Below are 24,751 nucleotides of genomic sequence, written 5' to 3'. Positions count from 1 at the left end.
TTCCCTGCTGTGTGCAGGGACACCTTCCCCCAGCATAGGGAGCTCAGAGCCCTCTCCAACCATCGGGCATCCACAGCTTCTCTGGGCAACTTGTTCCTGTGTCTCACCCACCCTCAGCCCAATAAATGTCTTCCTTATCTCAACAGTAACACCAGCAAAAGGAGATGCCTGTTTTCTGTGCATGTGAATCTGCCCAACGCACAGCCCAGACATGCAACAGCGAGAGGGACACGCAGCCCTACTGCTGCGCGCTGGGGAGGGAGGTGGAAAGGGAGGGAGAAGAGGGAGGGAGGGCGGGAGAGAGGGAGACATCATCCCATGTAGGAGAGAGTCACCAGCTTCAGAGTCCTCTTTAAACATGTCCCCGGGGGTGTCCCACCGCCGCTGCTGGTGCTGCTCTGTGCCCCAGAGCTCCCCACGTCTTTCTCCTGCCCATCAGGGTTTCTGCCCTGGAGCTGCCCCAAGCGGGGCTGAGCCTGGGGACCGTCCCCAAGGGGCAGCGGGGCTGCAGGGCTCAGCCCCTCTGCAAAGCAAACGCCCCTGGGGCCCCAAACCTGTCTCTACAATTGGGTTACACTGCAGATTCCCAACCCCTCTTGCCTGATCAGGCCTTTTCTCCTGGCTGTCGAGACCACCTTGGCTTCAGCTTGTCCTCCCTGACCATGGGCAGCAGGGGCAGGGTCTCCAGCCTCCTGTGGCCGAGCAGCCAGCCGGGGGCCAGGGGCTCTGCAGGGGGCAGCTGGGGGCTGGATCCAGGGACACCCCACAGCTGAAAGGGCACCGAGTGGGTTTGAGCAAGGAGAAGGACAGCGCTGGTGGTGTCAGGGGAGGCAGAGACACTGGGGGATCTGACAGCAGACCGCTCTGGGGACAACACGTGGACACCTGAGGACACATGTGGGGTGGCATTTCCCCCCTCTGAGCCATGGCAGGGGACGGGCTGCCCAGGAGGATGGCGGGTCAGTGGGAGGCTTGCCCAGACGTCAAATCTGCGTTTGCTGAGATCCAAGCATCCCATTGCACCTCCCGTGGGCTCAGCACCAACCCTGCTCTGCACCGTTGCCATGCTCCTCCAGGTGCTTCCCTCCTGGTTCCAATGTTCTTACTTTTCTGGGAAGGACAACCACGGCATCTACAAAAGTGTTGGCCAAGTACCAGGTGCCCCAAAATGGGGGAGCACACCAGTGATCCCAGCCAGCGTGAGGATTCGGAGGCACATCTGCCCTCATGTCGTCCCTCAGCTCTGGCAAGGGTGCATGGGAGACACCTCAGCTGTCCTCATTGCAATGCCACTGCAAGGTGGGCTGTCATGGCACAGGCTGGGGCAGAAGTGGGGCTGGAGGATACACATGGGGTCTCCAAACCACCTTTCGAGCTGCTCTACCACCACTGAACCATGAGGAATGGAAGGACATCAGTTCCCGGTGAGGTGAGGACCATGGAGGTGGTGGTGTCCCTCTGGTGGGTTACATGGCTGGAGCTGAAGGACAGGACCCGTGTCACCTGGAGAAGATACTGATCACAGCAAGGAGGGCCTGCAGTCACCTCCAGCAATGGCTTTTGGACTGGGCAGCGCGCTTGGCAGGTGGAGACGCTCACGGTGCTCTGGGAAGTATCGCAGTGGAACATCTGGCAAGCGCTCAGCACCGCAGCTGAACATGGCTGCTGACAGACGCAAGATGTTCGCAGCAAAGGCCTGTGACGTGGAGCAGCTGGAACGACACGCTGACGACATTTGGGTCGCTTGCAATCAATCCCCCAGCACCACCAGGTCCCTTCCTGCTCCCATTGCAGGGCATTGCATCACACCGACCCCGGGGATGCATCATGTCCTGCTGCTGGCCACAGGTTTTGGGCATGGCTGATAAGAGCCACGAGATGGTCACAGAAAAGGCCTTTATCCTTGGAAACCCAGCGCCGGCCCCTGCCAGGAGGAGGGCAGACGGGGCACATCAGGCCCTCTCCTCTCCGGCGTGGCAGGGGGGTGCTGGCTCCGTGCCGGCCTGGAAAGGCTCCCAGGGCACCGGCACCGCTGCCGGCCACCACGGCGAGACAAACTTCTCCATTCACGTTGTTGAATCAAATCAGGATCGCAGGTCCATTTCTGTCTGCTTCATGGCATCTAATAAAGCAGAAAGCGGTGACCTGGGCACACGGGCTCCGGACCAGGAAGACAAGAGATTAAGCACAGTTTTCACCCAAAGTGTGAAATAAAGAAGAAGTGCCAAATACCCGTCTCTAAGCAGTCCCAAGAAGCCCTAAGCACACGCCACACGCCCCCAAGGGTGGGTGGGCTGCCAGCAGCCCTGCCCCTCCCGGAGGGCAGGGTCCCTGCCTGCACACCCCTGCCTTTGCATTCGGGGGTGCTCTGGCCTCGGCCGTACCCCTCCTGCTGCTGCCTATCGCCCACTGGCGCAGGTGCCAGGGGGAAAGCACCCCACAAATTCACACCCGCATCCCCCAGCTCTGGCTCCCTGCTTGGCCACGTTGGCCTTGAGCCAGCAAAGTGTCCGCAGGGCAAAGACGGGCACCAGCCTCCCCGCAGGAGCTGGAGGGAGGGGATCCTTCCCCTCTGCTCAGCTGGGGGCACACATGCGGGTGCTGGGTCCAGTCTGGGCTCCCCACCGCAAGACAGACCTGGGCACACTGGAGAGAGTCCAGGGAAGGGCCACGAAGCTGAAGAGAGGCCTGGATCATCTCCCATTTGGGGAGAGAGATGCTCTTTGGGCTGGGACTGCTCAGCCTGGAGACGAGAAGGCTCGGGAGGATCTTCCCCGTGTGTAGAAAGGCCTAACGCAGCGCTGCTTTCGGCAGCGCCCGACAGGCTCTGACTCCTGCCGTCGCCCCTCCAAGGTCTTTCCCTCAGGCTGGCAGCTTTCATGCTTCCTTTCAGCCCGACCCCTTCCTCATTTCAAAATCTCTTTTGTAATTCCCTGGTCACCATTTAATGCAGCTGATGGTCATCTTCGTCCTTAACATAACCAGTTTTGGGCAAACACCCCTCAGACAAGTATCACCTGTTCATCATCACCTTCTTCTTTGAGCAGGGGTTGGTACCAAGGCCCCTTGCCAAGGGTGGGCTGTGTGGGACCCTCAGGCCAGCCCTGAAGAAGGGGGTGGCTGGGGCAGGGCTCTTGGAGGACTTTCCTTCACCAGAAAATCCCATCAATTGCTGTTGTTTCCCCCTCCTCAGAATCACTCAAATCAAGGCAGGCTTCACTGCAGGGAGGAGACATCTGACTATGAACCCCAAATGGCTCCGGGGTCTTTGGTGGCAGTGCTCGTGCTCCAGCCATTCCTCAGCTCTCTGTGGTGCACCACCGCTCTGGCCCACAGCTGTCCAGGGCATCTGGTGCTGCTCAGGACCCATGGGCAGATGTCCCAGAGCTGTGGAGTCCCCCACCTCCTCCTGCTGTCAGCCCTGTCCATGTGACACCCCTGGGTCCCCTCTGCAGAGGAGATGTACCAGGGGGGTTTTGCTGCTCCCTCTTGGTGTTTTGAGAGTCCAGCAGCACAACTCATCAAGGTTTCCTGAGGTGCTGGCTGCAGCCTGCCCACGCCAGGCAGGGGATACCTAAAACCCAACGGGAGATGGTCCTGAGCAACCAGCTGTTGCTGACCCTGCTTGAGCAGAGTCGTAATTCCCTCATCACTATTTAATGCAGCCAATGTCCATCTTCCCCTTTAACACAACCAGATTTGGGAAGGGTGTCTGTTACTAGATCAGGGTGATCAAAGTCCCATCCAACCTGACCTTAAATGCTTCAAGGGATCCACAACTTCTCCGGGCAACACGGTCCAGCACCTTACCACCCTCATTGTGAAGGATATCTTCCTTTACATCAACAGCAATGGTGGCAAAAGCTGATCCCCATTTTCTCCATAGAAAAAGGTGTGGATCTGCTGAACACACAGCCCAGACACATGGCATGTTCAGGGGACGCTCATCCCTGTCCCTCTGGCAGAGAGGAGGGCCCACAAGGGATGTCAGACGCTGGGGACGAGGCAAGGAGAGGGACCCGACTGTCCCATACCTCAGCGTGGCACTGGCCTGGAAGCAGGCGTGAGGCAACGGCACCCAGAGCACAGCGAGAGGATTCCCCAGGTATGAGGTGCTTGAGAAAGTGCTTTGAGATGCTGCACAAAGTTGCCCAAAGCGCACATGGGGAGCGCAGCAGCGCAGGAGGAAGCCCGGGCAGATGGTGAAAAACAGTGTAGGAGACTGGTAATTAGATAAAAAGCACTCACAAGTGGAATAGCCTCACCTGGAAGCGTTTTGACCTCCAGAGGTGCCGAGCACCCTGCAGCGAAATTCAGAAGAGCTGCAGATCTTATTCGTATGACTTAGTGGGGTCGAGTCACATCCTCATCAAATTTGCAGATGACACCGAGACGAGTGGCGGGGTTGATACTCTAGAGAGAAGGGATGCCATCCAGAGGGACCTGGACAGGCTTAAAAGGTGGGCCCATATCAACAAGGCCAAGTGCAAGGTCCTGCGCATGGGTCAGGGCAATCCCAAGCACACATACGGGCTGGGGGATGGAGAGATGGAGAAGCAGCCCTGCAGGGAAGGACTTGGAGGTGCTGGGGGTGAAAAGCTGGACACGAGCCGGCAACGTGCGCTCACAGCCCAGACCCCCACCCGTGCCCGGGGCTGCATCCCCGGCAGCGCGGGCAGCAGGGCGAGGGAGGGGGTGCTGCCCCCCTGCCCCGCTCTGTGAGACCCCCCTGCAGCGCCGCCTCCAGCTCGGGGCTCCTCAGCACGGGGCAGACACGGGGCTGTTGGAGCGGGGCCAGAGGGGGCACAGAAATGCTCCGAGGGCTGGAGCCCCTCTGCTGCGAGGCCGGGCTGGGAGAGCTGGGGTGGTTCAGCCTGGGGAAGAGAAGGCTGCGGGGAGACCTTATTGCGGCCTCCCAGGGCTTAAAGGGGGACCATAAGAAAGCTTGAGAGGGTCTTTTCACAAGGGCCTGTAGGGACAGGACAAGGGGTGATGGCTGTAAACTGACAGAGGGTACATTTTGATTAGATATAAGGAAAAAATTTTTTACAGTGAGGGTGGTGAAACCCTGGCCCAGGTTGCCCAGAGAGGTGGTCGATGACCCATTCCTGGAAACATTCCAGGTCAGGTTGGACGGGGCTCTGAGCAACCTGGTCTAGCAGAAGATGTCCCTGCCCATGGCAGGGGGGTTGGACTAGATGGCCTCTGAAGGTCCCTTCCAACCCAAACCATTCTGTGATTCTGTGATTCTCGGCAAGTCTAGAACACGTTTGGTTTCAGAATGTGGATTCAGGAGCCAACAACCAAGTGAGAAAGTAGAAAGTTTAGATCCTGATCACCAGCAAAGAAAAAGCAACACAGGAATGCAAAATGTAGAGAGGTAATTAATTAGGGAAGGCATCTATTTTCGGTTGTGGGACTGAATTAATTTCACAGTAAGACTTTGGCTTTTGTCTCCAGGGGCTCGTCCAGAGCATGTTCAAGGGTCAGGAGAAACGTGGATGACAAAGAAAAAGAAGGAACTGACATAACTGTCTTTGTTCATGCAGTACATATAAAAACCTTCAATTTTCACAGTTAATATTACTGAAAAAGGGGTGAATCAAAGTTATTGTCTTATTACAAATATCAGCCATCTACATGTTGATACACCGTAAAGTAACAGAAGAACAAATAAACAAACCCCAAGTATTTAATCATAGCTTTAATTACGTGAAAGCGAGTAACGGTTCATTTTCCGAGCCGTGGGCAGTTGAACAGTTACAGCCAGCCCGCCAAAGTGCTCGGTACAGGATTAGTTCAGCAGATGCGTCCTGCAATACATCGCCGCTGGAGAAATCCTCAGCGAACTGGGAGGAAATCCTCCAAAAGTTCTCCTATTCTTCTCTTTTCTACAAAAGGCAAAGGGTAGAGTTCCAAAAACCTAACCAGCATTTGAGATCAATTCTAAAGATTTTTAATATTAAGACTTAAGGTTAATAAAACCACCAAAATCTGGGTTTTTTGCTACCAACAGCGAACTATTTGCTGCAAAAACTAACTACGTAACTCCTTTTCCATAGGGCTGAACTGCAGATCCCTGCAAAGACATCTCAATACTAACAGTTCTTTATTTCTACAGATTCCTTCCGAAATGGCATAATATGGATTGTAATCCAATCACCAGAGGCGCCCAGACTGCATTTTGTTAGAAAACAGACAATTTTCACCAAAATTTGCTGTCACATTGCGGGGCTTAGTGACTAGATTCGCTAAAACGCTGTTCTTCACCAACAGCGCTTCAGGTTTCCTAATGTTTCTATTTATTATTATTTTTCACCTGCTCTGCTTGTTTTCTGCATGCTCATCACACCATTTTAAAATCGCCATGCACTACAATTTTGTAAGAATAAACAGTAAAATCATGATTTTATAAGAATAAAACCTGTCATTTCTAATTTTCATTACTTCTCCCTCACTGGCACAAGTTGTGTCTATTTTTTTTTTTTTTGGCTCTGCCACTTTTATATTAAAATAAACTTTTAGGAGGAAGAGTTTCTCATCAAGGCAGCTGATCAGATCAATAAAAATATCTATTTTCGTATCACAAAATCCTTACTACTGTTGCAATTTACATTGTGAATAAGGAGGGAAGAGTCAGCAGTCAGTACAACTTGCTATAAAACAGATCCTGCGAGCAGCCCAGCAACACGTTTACATACATTAGCACTTATTAACTGGTACATTACGGCAGGCTGAAATCTTTCTTAAAATACCAACTTATGATACCTGTTGCCTTAAAGTCTTCCGGATGGTGCCTGACGTACTCAAACAACTCTCTGTCCAGTTTGGCATGTATGTACTCCGTACGTTTAATGAGATAATAGCCAACAAACCATCCCACGGTGGTGAACAGGATCTGGCGGTGAACACCTGCAGCAGGAAGAGAAACGTCCCCCCTGCCTTGGCCCATCTCCCCACCCCAGGTGAGCCCCCCGCTTCCCCCAGACACTTCCTCCCCACACACCCCGGTTCCTCTTTCCCCCCTTCGCCCCCCCCAGGTCCCCGCAGCACCCTCGCCTGCAGGCCTCTCATGGGCCCTGCGGCCCCCAGAGTCCCCTCCATGGCCTCAGGGCTCTTTTCCCTTCCCACCCCCTCTGATCCCTCAGACAGTCACCCCAAATCCCCTCCACCCCCACATGGTGCCTCTTTCCTCAGCTCTCTCCTATTACCTCTGCCCCCACCAAAGGACCCCTTCACTCCTGCCCCACAACCCTCACAGAGTCACCCCAAATCTGACAGAGCACCCCCTTTCCCCCTCTAACCCCCCCAGCTCCTCACCTCAAGGGCCCCTCCTCTTCCTCCACCGTTGTATCCCTTAAGATCACCCCAAATCCCACATACCCCCTTCTGCAGCCCCCCCAATCCCCTCTAACCTCCCAGCCCCTCACCTCAGGGCCCCCTTCAGTCCCAGCCCCTGCCCTGTATCCCTGAAAGTCACTCCAAATCCCACATACCCCCTTCCCCAGGCCCCCACCTCAGGGTCCCCTTTCCTTCATTCCTGCCCCTACAACCCTTAGAGTCACCCCAAATCCCACCGAGCACCCCCTTTCCCCGTCTAACCCCCCCCAGCTCCTCACTTCAGGGCTGCCTCCTTCTCCCCCACACCGATATCCCTCAGAATCACCCCAAATCCCACATACATCCTCTAACCGCCCCCACCCCACCAGCCCCTCACCTCAGGGCCCCCTCTCCTTCATTCCTGCTCCTACAACGCTCACAGAGTCACCCCAAATCCCATATACACCCTTCCTCAACCCCCCAGCACCCTCTAATCCCCCATCCCCTCACCTCAAGGCCTCCTCCCCTTCACTCCCATCCCTGTATCCCTTAAGGTCACTCCACATCCCACATACTCCCTCTAATACCCCGCCCCTCACCTCGGGGCTCCCTCCTCTTCCCTCACCCCTACATCCCTCACAGTCACCCCAAATATCCCCTCCCCACCCCCCGAACCCCTCTGGCTTCCTAGCCCCTCACCTCAGGGCTGTCTCCCCTTCTCCCCGCCCCTATATATCCCTCAGAGTCACCCCAAATGCCACACACCCCCTTCCCCAGCCCCCCAACCCCTCATCTCAGGCCTCTCCCCCATTCCCCCTCCAGCCCCGCCGCACCGGCTCGGATGACGGGGCGGCGGTTGAAGCCGTTGTCCAGCAGCGCCGCCACCCAGCCGGTCAGGCCCAGCCAGACCGAGCCCCTGTTGACGAGCGGGGGCGGCGGCAGCGACCGCGACTCGTCCGGCAGGAACACCATGGCGGCCGGCCCGCCGAAGGTGACCGGGCGGAGCGGTGCGGCAGCGCACTCCCGCCGCCGCGCCCGCCGCCGCGCACTCGCGTTCCGCTGCCGCGCACTCGCGTTCCGCCCCCTTCATCCTGTCCCTGTTTTTAGTTATTTAACAAAAAAAAAACCAAACCCCCAACTCACAGCCCACCCCTACGCAGGTCGGGCGGCTTTACCGGGGGTTCCCGCAGTCCGGAGGCCTCTGGGCGAGGCGGGTCAGCCCCAGTGCCTGCACAGGGCCAAGAAGGCCAGTCTGCAGTTAAATTAGGGCATTAATTAAATCCTAAAATAAAACCCAATTCCTTTTCAGAGTTCTTCCTGCCAACAGATTAAACAGTAAGACCTATGGTCTTGTTCCTTATTCTTTTTTTAATGTATATAAAATCGCATTAAACCAGTTGCACAAGTACCTGGATTGACATAACCATTAAAAAATCACATTTGAACACATCACAGATCCTAAAGGATTCCTCACCTCTTTCCTAAAAATTTATTACTTAGCTTCTCTCCACACAGGAGGATGCTGGGCTGTTGCTGCTCTGTAGCAGGAGATGCTGAAGTTGAGGCAGGAGACCTTGGAGGCTTTTGGCTCGACTCGCAAAGATGCAGCTGGAGAAGAGCCAGGAGAGGGTTTTTCAGGCTATTACCATTCCTCTATGCAGGACGGCACCGACAAACACCTGGACTCGTACAAAGCATTTGACACTGTGCCGCACAACATCCTTGTCTCTAAATTGGAGAGACATGGATTTAAGGGTCAGGCCGCTCGGTGAGTGAGGAATTGGCTGGATGGGTGCACTCAAGAGTTGCAAGTGTGCAAGTGGTGACCAGTGAGGAGGGGTGTTCCTCAGTGGTTGGGGTTGGGACCAGCGCTGTTTGACATCTTTGTTGGCAACATGGACAGTGGGGTTGAGTGTGCCCTCAGCATGCCTGCCAACGACACCGAGCTGAGCGGTGCAGTTGACACACCTGAGGGACAGGATGTCATCCAGAGGGACCTGGACAGGTGTGAGACGTGGGCCCATGTGAGCCTCGTGAGGTTCAACAAGGCCAAGTGCAAGGTCCTGCACATGGGTCAGGGCAATCCCAAGCACACATACGGGCTGGGTGAAGAACATATTGAGAGCAGCCCTGCAGGGAAGGACTTGGAGGTGCTGGGGGTGAAAAGCTGGACACGAGCCGGCAACGTGCGCTCGCAGCCCAGAAAGCCAACAATGCCCTGCGTTGCATCCCCAGCAGCGTGGGCAGCAGGGTGAGGGAGGGGGTGCTGCCCCCCTGCCCCGCTCTGTGAGACCCCCCTGCAGCGCCGCCTCCAGCTCGGGGCTCCTCAGCACAGGACAGACACGGGGCTGTTGGAGCGGGGCCAGAGGGGGCACAGAAATGCTCCGAGGGCTGGAGCCCCTCTGCTGCGAGGCCGGGCTGGGAGGGCTGGGGTTGTTCAGCCTGGGGAAGAGAAGGCTGTGGGGAGATCTTATTGTGGCCTCCCAGGGCTTAAAGGGGGGCTGTAGGAAGGGTAGGGGCGACCTCTTTAGCAAGGCCTGTTGTGACAGACCAAAGGGTGATGGTTTTAAAGTGAAGGAGGGTACATTTAGACTGGATATGAGGAAAAAAATTTTCCTAATGAGGGTGGTGAGACACTGGCCCAGGTTGCCCAGAGAGGTGGTCGATGCCCCATCCCTGGAATTGTTCCAGGCCAGGCTGGACAGGCTCTGAGTGACCTGATCTAGTGGAAGATGTCCCTGCCCATGGCAAGGGGGTTGGACTAGGTGATCTTTAAGATCCCTTCCAACCGAAACCATTCAATGATGGTGGATGCCCCACCCTGTGCAGAGCTTTGAGGTTCAGAGCAAAGGTAGAACACAGGTGGAAGCAGCACTGAGGCACTGCCAGCAGTCACAGCAGGTAAAAATATGGCAAAGTAGTTCATGGGGTAAAAAAAAAAAGTAGAAATTATGTGAAGTAATGAAAACTGGAGTGAAAAAGTCTGAAAATGAGCTCACTGGCTGTGAAGTTTAAATGCTCAAGCTCTTTGGTTACACAAATGGCCACTGTAACTACTCTACTATCCACACACTGTCCTAAAAAGAGTCATACTCCATTTTAACATGCAAAATATTTGGAGAACGTAAAGGGTTTTACCTGAATTGCAAATAAATACAATTATCCAGCCACAAAATGGGATATGTTTAATGGTGTTAAAGGACTACCAAATTGAGGCTTATTTTTTTTAAACAAAAATAAGCAAGATGACAAGAATATTAAAACCTCTTTGCAAAGACTATGAAAGGAGATCGGAGGGACACGGACGTATCAAACTAACATAAAGTTCAGATGTGGGCGTTCAAAAGTTTGATAAAGCACCTCAGGACCAACTTCCAGCCAGATACTGCATCCTTACTTGTGCAGGCGTCCCTCAAAGTCAGGCTCAGACATGGGATAAAAACCACAAGGAATGCTCAAACAAAAAATATCATTTTTTTAATTTACATATTCCACGGAATGCAGTCACAACACTCTCCTACACAGCAATGATCCCTTGTAATTTGCCACACCAATTTTTATTTGGATACAAAGGATAATGGGAAGGCAGGGCAGGTTTTCCTCAGGACAGAAGTCTGGACCTCATTAAACTTCAGTTTATCCGTGGCAAGTGGCATCTTGCTGCGCCTCATGTTATTGCGACATGAGCTTCTGATCAGAGGTATCCTCGTTGGGCAGCACAGAAGCGTTGGGAGAAAAACTCCCCTCATGGCGATGGTACACGTACGCTGTGTCTTACCAGGAGTTGTGTGTCCTTGTGAGAACACCTCACGGTGCCAGATGATCCCCACAAACCCAGGACCGGTCCCACCACCGCAGCTTCACTCGGCCTTTTGTCTAACAGAAATTCGCTCAGTCAAGACAGAGACGTAGAGTTTCAGCCAGGCGTATGTGATGCCCAGGGCACAGTATACGGAGGTCAGCAACAAAGGGACAAAAGGGACCTGCTGTTTCCACGGTGTCAGAGGAAACACAATTTCACAGAAGATTTCCAAAGGCACTAGCTGGAGGAGGTAGATCGTTTCAAGCCAGGTAAGGAGAGGTCTCTCTCTCCTGTCAGAGGAATTAGAAAATAAAAAAAAGTGTTAAAATATATGTTAACTGCAAATAACTATTCTGGTTTTCATCTATCACTAGTGACCAGTGCAAAGAATATCTCCCATTAGTTCACAAAAAGGCTTTAAGTAACAGTCTAAAGAGTTTCAGTAGGAAAACACGTGATAACAGAGTATAGCTAATTTCCTTGTCATGCAGCTTCTACACCAGGTTCCAAGAAGCCCTGGAATATAAGTAGCAACCTCAGCAGCTGCTCTGCTTCACCTTGCTTTGTTCCAGTGAGCAGCTGAGCAGAGAGCATCGTACACATGTTCGTTCCACAGAAGTTGTGCTATGTCCAGAGACTGGAAATGTCAGGTTTATCTCAACCTCTGCCCCCTTCCCCCAGGCCTTCACTAGGATGTACTATGAGCCAGTCTCTCTGGCAAAGGACGTTGGTTGTAGGGTTTTGACTGCAAGTAGTTTACAGGGGAGTTTGTGTTCTTCTGGAAGGAATTTGGGGTTTGGAACAAAAAACTTCCAAAAGCTCCATTTCTAGGCAGAAACTAAGCTCCTACAGAGGCTTTTCCTTAGAGCTCTTGAGAGAGAAGAATTGAATTTGGGAAAACTAAGGGGGAAAAGCAGTCTGGTTGAAAGAGGATCACCTATAAAAAGCACCTGGCTGGGGCAGCGAATACAGGTTTATAGCATTTCCAACAGATCCTTCACTACACCCCAGCTTTGCCATGAAAATCTGGGAAATAGAGAAGCAGAGGAGGCTGCAGGTGTTCTAAGGATACACACTGTCTTTGGTCAAGTGGTGAAGAGATCAGTGCCCTGTACATAAATACACAGGATGATTTGGGCAATATCTCATGACAGCCAAGTGTTTGCATGAGATTTGTTGACAAATAACTTGTAAGTGTATGGTATTTATAACCTGCCCCTCCCACACATGAAAACACTAAGTACCACTGCAAGAAACCATAGTAGCGTTTATAACTGCCAGCACAGCTAAACAATCGCTAGATAACTCGCTGTAGTAAGTGCTCCACTATTGAATTAAATCCTCACAGGCTACAACATTACAACTTTGTGCTTTAACAGCGCATCAAGCAAGCGGGGATTCACAGCCTGCTGGGACCAACTGGGTAGCCGCCACAATTCAAATGTGACAAGGATGTGTTGTAGTATCCCTAACTTGAGCCTTGCCTCCTCAAAAGAGAACACAGGCAGCAGCATCTTTTGACTCGTAACACTTCGGTTTGATACTTCAGCGCCCATTTTCGGCGCTGTTTGCCCCCTGTGACAGTGACAGAAGAAATGGTTTTGTTCTTGGCTTTGGGAACAAGTTTTAGTTACCTGAATAGCGATTTCAATGAAGAGAAGCTATAAACAGTAAACAGCAGCATAAGCAGTATTTTAATTGGAAGTTCTGAAATACAAGGAACATAACGTACTTTTAAAATTAATTATAAAAAAACCTTTTGCCATATAAATTGCAGTGTCGTTAAATCCTACTAGTCACACTTGCATTGCCCAACCTAATTATTTTCTCCAAACAGAACTAAATGTTTTACTGTTTGGGACACCTAAAAATAAGCATAGACATTTACTGAAGCAAATGCCAAGCGTTTGCAATAGACTTACTTCAATTATCTATAAACATACTGAACACACTAATTACAATTACAATGTTACACTGAAAATAAGATTTTCCTATTAAAAAATAAATCAGAAATTACTGGACTGGGAAGCTTAAAACATAAGTGTGACAGGCAAATCAATGCTATGTAGTTCTAGGTTGCGTCGTAGACAAAAATGAAGTAATAGAGAAGGCAGAGGAAGTTTTTCATTTCTCTGGGCAGCAGTTTCACTACTGCAAATAAGCAGCAGACCAAAACCAGTGAGAGGCTCTGGATTTGATTGTCATCCTTCCGGGAGAATTCAATACAGCATTATGGTGGTGTCGTAGCTATGACAGCCCAGGGTTTATGCAAAGTAAAAGCTGAGGAAGGAACAGAGCCAAACCTGTCCCTACACATACTGATTAACTGATGCCGCTGCACGATTTCTTGGTTTAAGCACATGACTGACAGCATGACGCAGTAGCCAGCTGGAAAACAGCCTGTCAGGTTTGCTGTTTCAAACTGCCTTTGTCACTTCTGCTTCACATGGTTATGTTAGACAGGGGGAATTTTCTAGAACTGTGGCAGAATGAGGGATAACAAGTATTGACTACGACAATTTGCCATCTGTTTCAACATAAAATCTAAGGCTCTTCCACAGCTTTTTAAACTAACATTTCTTTTCACCAGTTGGAGAGTTTGTATTTATGGAAACAGACTGACGTACATCCTCTTGCAGATTTCAATTTTTTACATAAAATAATCCAAACCATTGCCTGCACATCATTGAAAGAAAACCCCAAAGCAGTAAGACAAAAGCACAGAAAGGAGGAAAACACTTTACCTGGTGCTGTGAACAACAATGGAAAAAGTGAGAAGTGCCCTGTGGTTGTCAGAATCAAGTAGATGCCAGCATCCTTCGCTCTCTGAACGGACAACAAGCTAAAAATGACAAGAATTTGTTACGCTTTTGTCTTTTAGCAAAGAAACTTAATTTCAGCGAAACACTATGCGATTCACAACAGCCTGAAGAACAGGTCAAAGAGTTTCACAGTACCCCAGTCCCTCCAAACACTGGATCTGTGATGAAGTCTCCTGCTTCCAAACCACATGGCCTCAGAGGAAAAAGCAGGAGGAAAAAAAAAAATCAGCCAGGAAACCCTTCCCCACAAAACCACACGCTCACTGACTGCAAACATCAGAAAGGCCTGGAGTTCTCTACAAACAGCCTTTTTCCTTTGCCAATTGGCTGCCAACATTGTCATCCCTACTTTTTCTTCCTTCCTTCCTTTTGTTTTTCCAGCGTTAATTCCCTCCCTTCCACAATTCCTACTTCAGGAGTTTAAACATCACTAAGTCTCTGAAAAGGAAACTAGAGTTTGTAGCAATACTGCTCAGGCAGCTTATCAACTATAGCCTCACTTCTCCCCAAAACAGGCATTAAGTCCTTTTGGTAGGAACTACATACTGCTCTTGTCAAGCACAGCGCAGAAGGTATCCTTCCTCAGCTGGCTGCTGAACAAGCTACATTTTAAATATGAACCACAGCACTCATCAAGGCTTGGGCATCCCAGCAGCTAAAAAATATGCTATTTTTACATTTGTCCCCACCACAGTAGTTTTCGAAACTTAACTATTCAGAGAGGAAAAAGAACTTAATCGACTACGCGTGCTTGCCAAACTTGAGTATGACAGCAGGGTCAAACGCTTCAAGCCAGGCAAGCCAATTAATTTTTCTCTTCAAAAGGCAAAAGGCTACAAGACATGCAACAAATAGGTTTGGACTTTTCGGGTGCAATAAGTGTACCGCACATATTACTAATAACAGTGGGGGAAACAAACGACCCTGAGAAAGCAGCCTGCTTTCGTCCACCACGTCACAAGTGAAGCATTTTTTCAAACCTGCTCCCAAGCTGTCACTAAGAAAAGGAGGCTTCAAGGGGAAGCCAAACAAATTCTTCTGAGCGCTGCACATCCACATGCAGCCTAAAGTCTGAACCTCATTCTTTCATAAGAATGGTTTGTTTTGGGTTGGTTTTTTTTGGGGGGGGGGGGGGGGGGGGGGAGTTGGGTTTTTAAGGGGTTTTTCTTGTTTTGGTTTTTTTTTTTTGCATTATTCTAACAGCAATGAGGCATCTGAATCAAACCACAGATTTTCTCTATACTCTGCATCTTGATACAACTCAGCATTCAAAGAGACACAAAAGAGCATATGTAGTGGGAAGGCCTGTGAGTCAGACTCCTAAACTGCTTAATCACCCCAACACCATACACTTCTGTTCTTCTGATAGTCTGTAAATTAGTACAAAGCGTTGCTGTGCCCCACAGAGCTGGTATAGGAAATCAGCTGCTCCTAATAAAGCTCTGCTTAAAGCTTCTGTCAACGCAAACTATTGCAAAGTATAAGCTGGTGTTAGTATGTCATAAAAGATACTGTTTGCTTAACACCACACCTGTTTCCTATATATGCTATACCTGCATCAGCATATTCTATCGCTAAGCCACATTTTATCATGCCTGAAATTAATTTACTTGAGGCCCACTAGAACTTTGCAACTTAAGGCATTCTATAAACATGTTCATCTTCTGAAATATACTGAACATGAAGTGATCCTCATTGAGAAATCCTCAACAACTGGCTGCAAGTTCAGTTTGGCCAACTACCACATCTGAAATTCACTTACCTTAAGGGCAGAATAGCAAGGAGTATTGCTTTTTCATGCACGTGCCAGCCAAACATGAAGGAGCTCAACGCACAAAGAACAAGGCACTGAAGAAAGCCTCTGGGCCCTTGAGGTTTAAACCAAAGACAGAAAACAGAGGGCTAGAAACAACAGGCAAAAACAGGACTTCAGTGAAAAGTCTGGCAATCCTGAACACAAGCCATTGTCCAATGAGATTTTTTTAAATGTTTATTAATAAAGAGCACTGCACCCAGGTTGTGCTTGTGTGGCACAAGCATTATATAGCACTGGAGGAACTGCATCTAGCTGGATGTACGAATAGAGCCTTAAGGACTTCATCAGTGTAACAGGAGGGAAAAAGTAGGCTGAAAGACTAGAGCCAACTCCCTGGTATTTGTGTTGCAAGAGCCGTCTTTGAATCCATGCCACTAAACTCACTGTATCAGAGTCACCACACAAAGGCGCTGAAACAAAGATTTCCAGTTAAAGGCTAGCTGCTCATTAGAGTGAAAGAAGACTCTGTATCCAGGCAATTACTTATTGAACCTTCAGTTCTTTACTTGTCACTTGAAGAACACCACGCTTACCTGTAGCTCATGCTGTTTCGGCAGCTTATGGTGTTCCTAACAGTTCCATCAGTGTCTCTGCTCACATGCTACTGCAACTACCTTTTATCAGAAAAGGTCACTACTCGCTCAGCGTGCGGAGTGGTTTTGATCCAAACTTGCTTTTAATCCCTTAACTGTTCTAGAGCTGACACAGGCCATAATTTTAACTATACTTTAAGTAATATTGTGTATCAAGAAAGATACTAATTCCACTTTTATCCCAAGAATTGTTTTTATTATTTTTGTTTTTAAAGAAATCTTTTTTGTTGCCCTGGAATTAAAATTCACGTGAAGCGCATGCGAATCAAATAAAAATCTACAGGGGACAAAACACATCAAGTTTCCAAAAATATTATTTGTTCTTACCAATATGGATACGAAAGTACAGATTAGCGTTGCCAGCGGAGTCACAGAAGGGAGGACAGTGTGCTGAAATTCTTGAACCAGCCCTCCTGTCATTGAGGCTTTAGGAATTTTTGTGGGATCAAGAAAATTACACTTTAAACCTAAAAACGAGACAAAAAAGCACAAACTGATAAATGCTAATGAAGAAAATGAAAGAGCTCAATGAGGTATATGGCCAAGTTTTTTCTTTTTTAAAGATAGGTCAGAAATCAGTATTCCCTTTCTACCACTGGAAACGTACCATGTACTGGATTATGCATACAATCAGCTGATTTAAGGCAATCTGAAATGTAATTTACTACCTGCATTTCAAATAGGGAAGACTAAAAGACTAAAAAAAGATTAGAGCTCCAAATAGCAAGATTAGCATACTTTACCAAAAATGGTTAGTGCTTTATCCATGGCATTGTACAATGCCCAGAAGTTCGGGGCCCAATAAGCATGGCAGAGGCCTCGCTTGAAAGGGAAAAGCCGTGAAATGACTTGAGGCAGCTGGCCCTACAGAAAAGAAAAAACACAAGAAAAATCGTCTCTTTACATGAGACACGGTTTATATTTTTGTAACACAAATTTCTAACAGTTCAGGGGAATAATGGGTGGAGAAGAGGTTATTACCAACACTATGAAGGGGCCCAACGAAAGAGCAGAAACAAGACAGACAATCAATCCCAGAAGAGTTACATGAAGAAAGCTGAAGCTTCTCCACTTCAGGGATCCATCTACAAGACACAGATTATAAAAACAGTTACTGTGGCAAGTGGAGAGGAAGACAAAGCATTCCGCGCCGACAGTGAATTGCCAGCACCTATCTAAAAAAAGCACGAAGCCTTTTATGTCAATGCATTCAGTTGCTTCCTTCAGCAGTTAGTTTGCATTTGCTTTTCCCACACTGCAGCTCACGAGTCATCCAACCTTTCAATATTTTCTCTTTCAAGAGAAGTGCCTTCTCTGGTCACGTGAGGAGTTTCAGGCATGTTTCAGTGCTAAAAAGTGGAGAGAAACTGAAAGAAGGGCTTTGAAATAGCTTCTGATGCTGTCTAATAGTTTCAAATCCAGAATAATTCTTATGGATTCAAACTGCCACCTGCAGTTTGTTCATCTTTGTTTCTGTTTTGGCAGTGATAGGTTAGTGGTTGGACTCCATGATCTTAAGGGTCTTTTCCAACCTTAACTATTCTAAATCTGTTCATAAAGAACTCCCTAGGAACATGAATTTTACAGAAATAAAAAAATTTCAAAGATCTTACCACCAGAATTCTACCAACAGATTTATCCAAGCAGAATTTTTGTTTGTCCCACAGCCATTCGTTCTGATGGTATCTGCAAGTCTTGAGCCTTCCCCAGGCCCCACTAACACAAGCCCCCAAAAGCGAGTGAGAAAACCCCCATCTTACCTGCATTATTTGCAGTAAAACAATAGGATCGCAACAAATAAATGCCATATGCTGGGGCAACGTACACGTAGATGTGTTTGAAATGCAGAAGAAGGGCAAAAAGAAGAGCACCCTCCAAGTATCTTTTCTGAAGGAAAAACAAAACAAAATCCAGGCTTTTTCCCCTTTGTACTAACTTTTAATAGTGCTTTGTTGTACTTCTAAGGTGACAGGACATTTATAGGCGTAAAAACAAATGAGTATTTCCTTCCAATTATAAACTCAGTGTTATGTATGACAGGCACAGAGGAAGGAACTACATTGTCGCATGATACTTGGAAAACTGGGATAGGCCTCACCTCCCTGCAGCTTCAGAAGTATGTTTTCCCAGGACTGGTGACTTGGAAAAAGTTAAGATGGCAGGAAGCCATGCCACGTTGCCCAGGTATAACACAGAATTAAGCTTTCTTACAGGGAACTGCAGTGCTGCAGCATCAGCAAGCAATTATGGTGAGTTTCCAGTACTCCTCTTCCCCCCCAAACTCAACAAACAGTTAGACATCCAGCTTAGTACACCTCAACTTCCAGCGACTCTCAACCACTTCACTGGGCTGCTCATATTGAAGGTAATTAGCGCACCTAAAATACACAAGGCGACGATAGGAAAGAGCCACTCATCTTTACCTGACACAGTCGAGCAACAGAAAGAAGCATCAGTCCAAACAGAAAGCCATTGTACTGGAAGTGAATATCTGAATTGGAGTCAAGGAAATAAACTGAGTTTTCTTTACTGCTCTCAGTTTTCTCAGGACTCAAACATATAAAATCAGATTAAATGGAACTTACATCAAGAAAGCAACCTTAAATTCACTCCACATAGACATGAAGTCATTACTTAACCATACCTGTACGCACAGACAAAAAATCTGATACTTGTACATTATCTTGATGAAATGAAGCATAACAATCTGACCACATGTGTCCTGTAACTTACATGATCTAAACCAAAACAAATAAAAGGTTAATTCTCCACTTTTTGAATTTTCAAATATGTCTGCCTCATGTTAGTTAACGGACAGCAGCCTGTGCTTATCACCTACCACCTGTAAGCAGGCAACTTACACAAGGACTGGGACAGACAGAATGAGTCCTTCCTGAACACGAGCCGGCAGTGTGCTCAGGTGGCCAAGGCGGCCAATGGCATCCTGGCTTGTATCAGCAACAGTGTGGCCCGCAGGAGCAGGGCAGGGATGGTGCCCCTGTGCTTGGCACTCGAGTACTGGGCTCAGTTTTGGGCCCCTCACTACAAGGACATCGAGGTGCTGGAGGGTGTCCAAAGAAGGGCAACGAAGTTGGTGAAGGGTCTAGAGAACAAGTGTGCTGGGGGGCGGCTGAGGGAGCTGGGGGGGTTTAGCCTGGAGAAGAGGTGGCTGAGGGGAGACCTTATTGCTCTCTGCAACTGCCTGAAAGGAGATGTTGTAGTGAGGTGGGGGTTGGACTCTTCTCCCTAGGAAGAAGTGATAGGATGAAAGGAAATGGCCTCAAGCTGTGCCAGGGGAGGTTTAGGTTGGACATTAGAAAAAAATTCCTCGCTGAAAGGGTTGTCAGTCATTGGAACAGGCTGCCCAGGGAGGTGGTGGAGTCTCCATCCCTGGAGGTATTTAAAACAAGGGTAGACGTGGTGCTTAAGGATATGGTTTAGTGGTGGACTTGGCAGTGGTAGGTTAGTGGTTGGACTCGATGATCTTATGGGTCTTTTCCAACCTAAACGATTCTATGATTCTATAAAAGAATTACCGTTGTTTCCCCACACTGTTCCCTCCTCAGCTAGATCAACGTGCGTTATGTCAAGACTAGCTCACAATAATTGGACTTTCCAGAGCTGTTTTTATATTGTCTTAAAAAACCCCTGCTAATTCTCATGTAACATTAACCAACTGAATATACGCTGAACATAAAGCACTTGTAGAGATTTTCCTTGCCATGGCACAAACCTAGAACCACATGCAGGAAAAAAGAGGCTCTCTGCTAATACTTTTATGGGCATTCAGAGGAGGAGGAGCCAGCAGGAACAGGCATGCTGGTGCCAGACTGGTCCTTCTGCAGTTCTAGCAAATCAGACCAAAAACTGAACAATTTCCATTTTGCCAAATAACTGGAATGAAAACATTACATTATTCAACCAACCCCAGAAACACAAACACTAGTGTTACTTGCAGTAATAGTAGTAATAATCTTCATGGGTTTGTATCACATGCTGTAACAGGTTATTAAAAAAAAGAAAAGGCAAACAACCTGCAACAGTTTGAAAGGATACGATCCACAATTAACAACCCAAAATTCCACAAGAGCAGAACTGCAAGAATAAATGTTGGTTTTTCCAGGATGTCCTTTGCAGCTCGTTTCCCATTTACACATCTGCAGCATCTGAACAAGAGCAGAAGAATCAGAAGTCTTAATTGAAACAGCCAATAACATTGCTTTTAAGAGTAGAGAAGTGTACTTAACCTGAAGAAAACTATTCTATTAGGATGGGAGGCAATGATAAAATTCTTGCTAAATTCATCAAGAGAAGACAAGGTCACAAATAAAGTTTGGCACAAAAAAGGATTTTAAATTTCAATAGCTGTAGTACATTCCACATGCTACAGCTTATGTTAAGTAACTTAGTCTCAGGTTCAAGTCTCACATTAAATAACAACCATATAGTTGCCATAACCTGTTTACTACCAACTCCTCATGAATGAACAATGTATTGCTACATCTGGAGAGAACATACCAAGTTGTATTTAAGGTCCTCAGTTGGACATTAACGTCTTCCTGGTTCCCCCCCAAAATTATGAGACATTTCTGTTAGTTAAAACCACCTTACTACTTCTCAGTGTGAAGCCATATGGTCCATATTATTTTCAAAGGCAAGGTTAGATCAAATAAAAAAAGTAGTGGATGATTTGTGTTGAAATACCATTAGTAGAGCCATTTTAAGAAAGCCATCTCATTCATGCATCTTCGAGTCAAAACAATAAAAGGAAAAAAAGTCACAATGCAAAGTTAGCCTGTTTCAAATAAAGTAAATCAAGGAGCTTAGGTGGTGCTCCAATGCAACAGAGAACTTTCTACCCAGATTTTGAGCAGACAGAATAAAATGAGGTAAGACTGTTGCAGCCAGATCATGAAGGGAGGCAACAGTTTAAGACATCCCCCCTCTACTCTTTAGGTGCAAGATAAACACTTCCTCACAAAGTCAGGGCACGCCAAAAACATACAGTCTTAATACCATTAAATTAGACTTGGAATAATCAGTTTATCACCAAGAATACCAAAAACACTGGAGTGACTTTGCATATTTGATGATACTGGCATTTGGTCATGAGTTTCCTTTATGCTTCTACTCAAGAAGAACAGACTAGTAAGAAGAGTAATAGGAAAACACAGTTGGGTGCACCCAAGCTGTCCTGCAAGTCCTACAAAATGAACCCAGTGACAGAAACAAAGTACTTGTAATGCGTGAAATGACAGCTAATGCCTGAATGTGTGCAGACCTCACCACATGCACTGCAATAGCATCTCCAAGAACCACAAAAAGTTATCTTGTATTTAGCAGTGTGTTCCAAATTTCTACTTGAATAGTTTAAAGCAGCTTTGATATTTTCATGCATTTATAAGCTTATTTGTACAAATAAGTATTTGTTGTTGCTGTAGAAAAAAATCCATATATTAGTGGCTACCCGCTGTCCCTAAAATTAGAACATTAAGACTTACTCACGAACTGCATATATGAAAAGGATATCTGTAAAGATGACAGAAAATCTTTGGAAGAAGATGGTTGCACGACTAGTGTAATTTAGATTTTCAATAACCAACATTTTGGGGTCGAAGTACTTCGCAATGTGCGAAAGTGCGTATTCAAACCAAGCAAAAAAAGGTGGATAATCCAGGGTCCATTCTGAAGTTGCCTAAAGATAAAATGAGATAAAATAATTTAACACAATCCATGCTGTTTACAGTCCTTCAGGCACTGTTCATCACAGCAAATCAGCTGATATATTTTAGCTCAGTATCCTCTATTTAACAGAAGTAGCCAGCTGTATGGTGCTAAACACGATTTGAGCTGTTCTTCGGTAGTACTGGTAGAGGGATGTGACATCTCTTGACTAGTAGAAAGAGGTTAAAGAACATTTCGTGTATCTGCACCTAACCAATATATAATTGTCTGTTCTTTATAAATCAACTTACTTAATATGGCCAATATAAAAAAGCTCAAAAAATAGCTCACTGTGAATATTTGTCTCCATTAGAGGAATCACTAGGACAATCAGCCTTGTTACAGTCTCAAACTTATTTTTACTCGTTAGTCAACAAGTCTTAATTCTAATAAAGGCCTTATCGAGGTCAAATAGTAGTATTTGATCTTTCCACATAAGGACAGTTATTATGCCCTAACCACGTCAGCATGCATGTTCCTAAACACTTACGCTACGCTGCCAAAAGGCATCCTATGCTTTGGCACTAGACTCACGTGGGCATCGCAGAGATTTGTGTTGGATCAGCCTGTCAGAAAGTTCTGACCTGCACAGATCATTTACTCCTGGATACACAGTTCCCAGACTGTGGAGGAGTACTAGAGACTATGATATTTATCCCAGAACTCCAGGAGATCTTGTGAGTATATTAAAACCCAATTGTGTAGGCTGAGTCTATCATCAACTTAAAGGTGATTCATCTAGATTAAAACTGATGCATGCTAGTAGCAAACCAGCAGAGGCTCAACATTTTAATACCGAAGCGTGTCCACAGAAGGGCACTTTTTTTTGCTGAGAGCATGCCCAGAGCAGGGGCAATGAAGCTGGGGAAGGGTCTGCAGAGCAGGTCTTATGAGGAAAGGTTGAGGGAACTAGGGTTGTTTAGTCTGGAGAAAAGGAGGCTGAGGGGAGACCTTATTGCCCTCTGCAACTGCCCGAGAGGGCTGTAGTGAGGTGGGTGTTGGTCTCTTCTCCCAAGTCACTAGTCATAGGATGAGAGGAAACAGCCTCAAGCTGCGTCAGGGGAGGTTTAGATTGGATATTAGGGAAAATGTCTTTACTGCAAGAGTGTTCAGGCATTGGCACAGGCTGCCCAGAGAGGTGGGGAAGTTGCCATCCCTGGGGGTCTTAAAAAAAACACATAGACATGGCACTTCAGGGCATGGTTTAGGAGGCCTGGGGGCATTGGATTAACTGTTAGACTTGACTACCTTAGATGTCTTTTCTAACCTCTAGATTAGATTCTGTGATTCTAGTATTGTAATTGTATGATTCTAATATTCAGTGATTGATTTCATAATGTACATACCCACTTATATGATTACTTCTTTATCATGATAACTGTATATCAGTAATTACAAGAGTGAAGAGAACAGTGATTTAAGACTACCATGCAACTTGCTCCTGTGTTACACGGCCTTTCCAATAACCCATATGCCTTAATCATATTTTCATTTTGCCTTCATAAGTACCAGCAGCTTCCTCAAGCAATTTTCATTTTTAAATAAAAGCTAACACAGGGCCAACAAATTGGGATCATTAATGGTTTTGAACCACTGCTATACAGCTGCCAACCATCAGCATCCATGACATACTTCCTGAAAATAAAGCCTTTCTCCTCTAGCATTCACACAGCCTGACATACCCAATATGCCTATAATTTATATGCAGTTAAAACCCCCCAAACATGTACTTACTTCATAGTACCACTGAGAGAGGGGTAAGTTGTGAGTGATGGCAAGCCAATTCCTATGTACTTCAAAATCTGTGGAATAACTACAGAAGGTTGACATTAAGAGTCACATAGACACACTTAAACAAGAAACATATCAGAGCACACTGCCACAGATAGATAGATAGAAAGGAAGCCTGCATTGATCAGCTCTAGGGCAAGGCCTTGATCAAGTAACACGCACAGTAGCAAAGATGATGCATGAACTTTGTACCAAGGACATATAGAGGCAACTATAGGACAAGAATTATTTAGAGCTTGGCCTTTTCCAAGAATTTAAGCCAAAATTCCAGGTTCTGACTGACATTTTAACAGCAATGGGTTTTTTCTTTTTTTTTTTTTGAGGAAAAATAGCTAGAGTATCTTTTAAAGATAAAAAGCGTTAACGTTTCAGCACATTTAAAGGCCATCCCGAATAACAGCCAGCCGGAACGGGCTGTAAGCGCCTCCAGCCACAAAAGCAAAGCTATTTTACCCAGAGGACGAAGAGGCAGCGCCATTCAGCACCCGAAGGAAATAAGGACCTTCAGGGCACCGGGCCCCCCTCCCCACCCCCGGCCGCCCTGAGGGGCCGTTCCCATCCCCCCTCGACCCGACCCACCCCCCTCCCCCGGGGAAGCTCCTTACTAGGCGGGGATGAGGAGGCACTTGAGGAAGGACACGCCGAGCGCCAGGGCGCGGAACCAGCTCCGGCCGCCCGCCGCCATGGCCCACTCTGCGCTGACAGGCCGGCCGCGCATGCGCCCTCCAGCCGCGAAAGCAGTGGCGGCCCGCCGGCACTGTTTAAAGCGCGCGGCCCCACCCGCCGCGCCAGGTGCACATGCGCCGAGCTGCCCGCCCTTTGGCGCTGCCTCAGGCGCCGCACTGCGCATGCGCGGGAGCCTACGGCGTTGTCAGGGGCGCTT

The 24,751-nt window shown here is 47.7% G+C and overlaps 2 protein-coding genes across 4 annotated transcripts; both read right to left on the bottom strand.

Annotated features, from left to right (window-relative positions):
• Nucleotides 1-5,689: 5,689 nt before the first annotated feature.
• On the bottom strand, nt 5,690-8,368 carry NDUFC2 (NADH:ubiquinone oxidoreductase subunit C2). Its single transcript, XM_064441491.1, has 3 exons — nt 8,154-8,368; nt 6,769-6,912; nt 5,690-5,891 (listed from the first exon to the last, which is right to left on the bottom strand). Exons 1-3 carry the CDS (start codon nt 8,290-8,292, stop codon nt 5,842-5,844), a joined length of 333 nt encoding a protein of 110 aa, XP_064297561.1. The 5' UTR covers nt 8,293-8,368; the 3' UTR covers nt 5,690-5,841.
• Nucleotides 8,369-10,775: 2,407 nt separating this feature from the next.
• Nucleotides 10,776-24,614, bottom strand: ALG8 (ALG8 alpha-1,3-glucosyltransferase). 3 transcript variants are annotated; one of them, XM_064441490.1, is made up of 13 exons: nt 24,474-24,614; nt 23,812-23,890; nt 21,855-22,048; nt 20,410-20,519; nt 18,777-18,844; nt 18,114-18,240; nt 17,335-17,438; nt 17,097-17,217; nt 16,681-16,779; nt 15,707-15,812; nt 13,867-13,964; nt 12,757-12,829; nt 10,776-11,412 (listed from the first exon to the last, which is right to left on the bottom strand). In XM_064441490.1, exons 1-13 carry the CDS (start codon nt 24,584-24,586, stop codon nt 11,181-11,183), a joined length of 1,524 nt encoding a protein of 507 aa, XP_064297560.1. In that variant the 5' UTR covers nt 24,587-24,614; the 3' UTR covers nt 10,776-11,180. The 3 variants fall into 3 exon arrangements, with proteins under 3 accessions (XP_064297560.1, XP_064297558.1, XP_064297559.1); XM_064441488.1 differs by having other exon boundaries at nt 15,707-15,846; nt 16,681-16,820; nt 24,474-24,612; XM_064441489.1 differs by having other exon boundaries at nt 15,707-15,846; nt 16,681-16,820; nt 23,812-23,879; nt 24,474-24,612.
• Nucleotides 24,615-24,751: the final 137 nt, after the last annotated feature.

The sequence above is a fragment of the Phalacrocorax carbo genome, chromosome 1 (assembly GCF_963921805.1).
Source record: "Phalacrocorax carbo chromosome 1, bPhaCar2.1, whole genome shotgun sequence".
NCBI classification, from domain to species: domain Eukaryota; kingdom Metazoa; phylum Chordata; class Aves; order Suliformes; family Phalacrocoracidae; genus Phalacrocorax; species Phalacrocorax carbo.
Note: the sequence above shows the minus strand (reverse complement) of the source record. Positions and strands in the feature narration are given on the sequence as shown.

Bases quoted from the DNA above. Each gene is read 5' to 3' on its own strand.
- NDUFC2 (XM_064441491.1), bottom strand. From the start codon at position 8,292: ATGGTGTTCCTGCCGGACGAGTCGCGGTCGCTGCCGCCGCCCCCGCTC. The intron at 6,913-8,153 runs GTGCGGCGGGGC...TTCCTGCTGCAG, and splicing joins CCGCCCCGTCATCCGAGCCG to GTGTTCACCGCCAGATCCTG. The intron at 5,892-6,768 runs GTATCATAAGTT...TGCCTTTTGTAG, and splicing joins GGAAGACTTTAAGGCAACAG to AAAAGAGAAGAATAGGAGAA.
- ALG8 (XM_064441488.1), bottom strand. From the start codon at position 24,586: ATGCGCGGCCGGCCTGTCAGCGCAGAGTGGGCCATGGCGGCGGGCGGC. The intron at 22,049-23,811 runs GTAAGTACATGT...TTTTATCTTTAG, and splicing joins TCTCTCAGTGGTACTATGAA to GCAACTTCAGAATGGACCCT. The intron at 13,965-15,706 runs GTAAGTGAATTT...TGTCATTTTTAG, and splicing joins CTTGCTATTCTGCCCTTAAG to CTTGTTGTCCGTTCAGAGAG.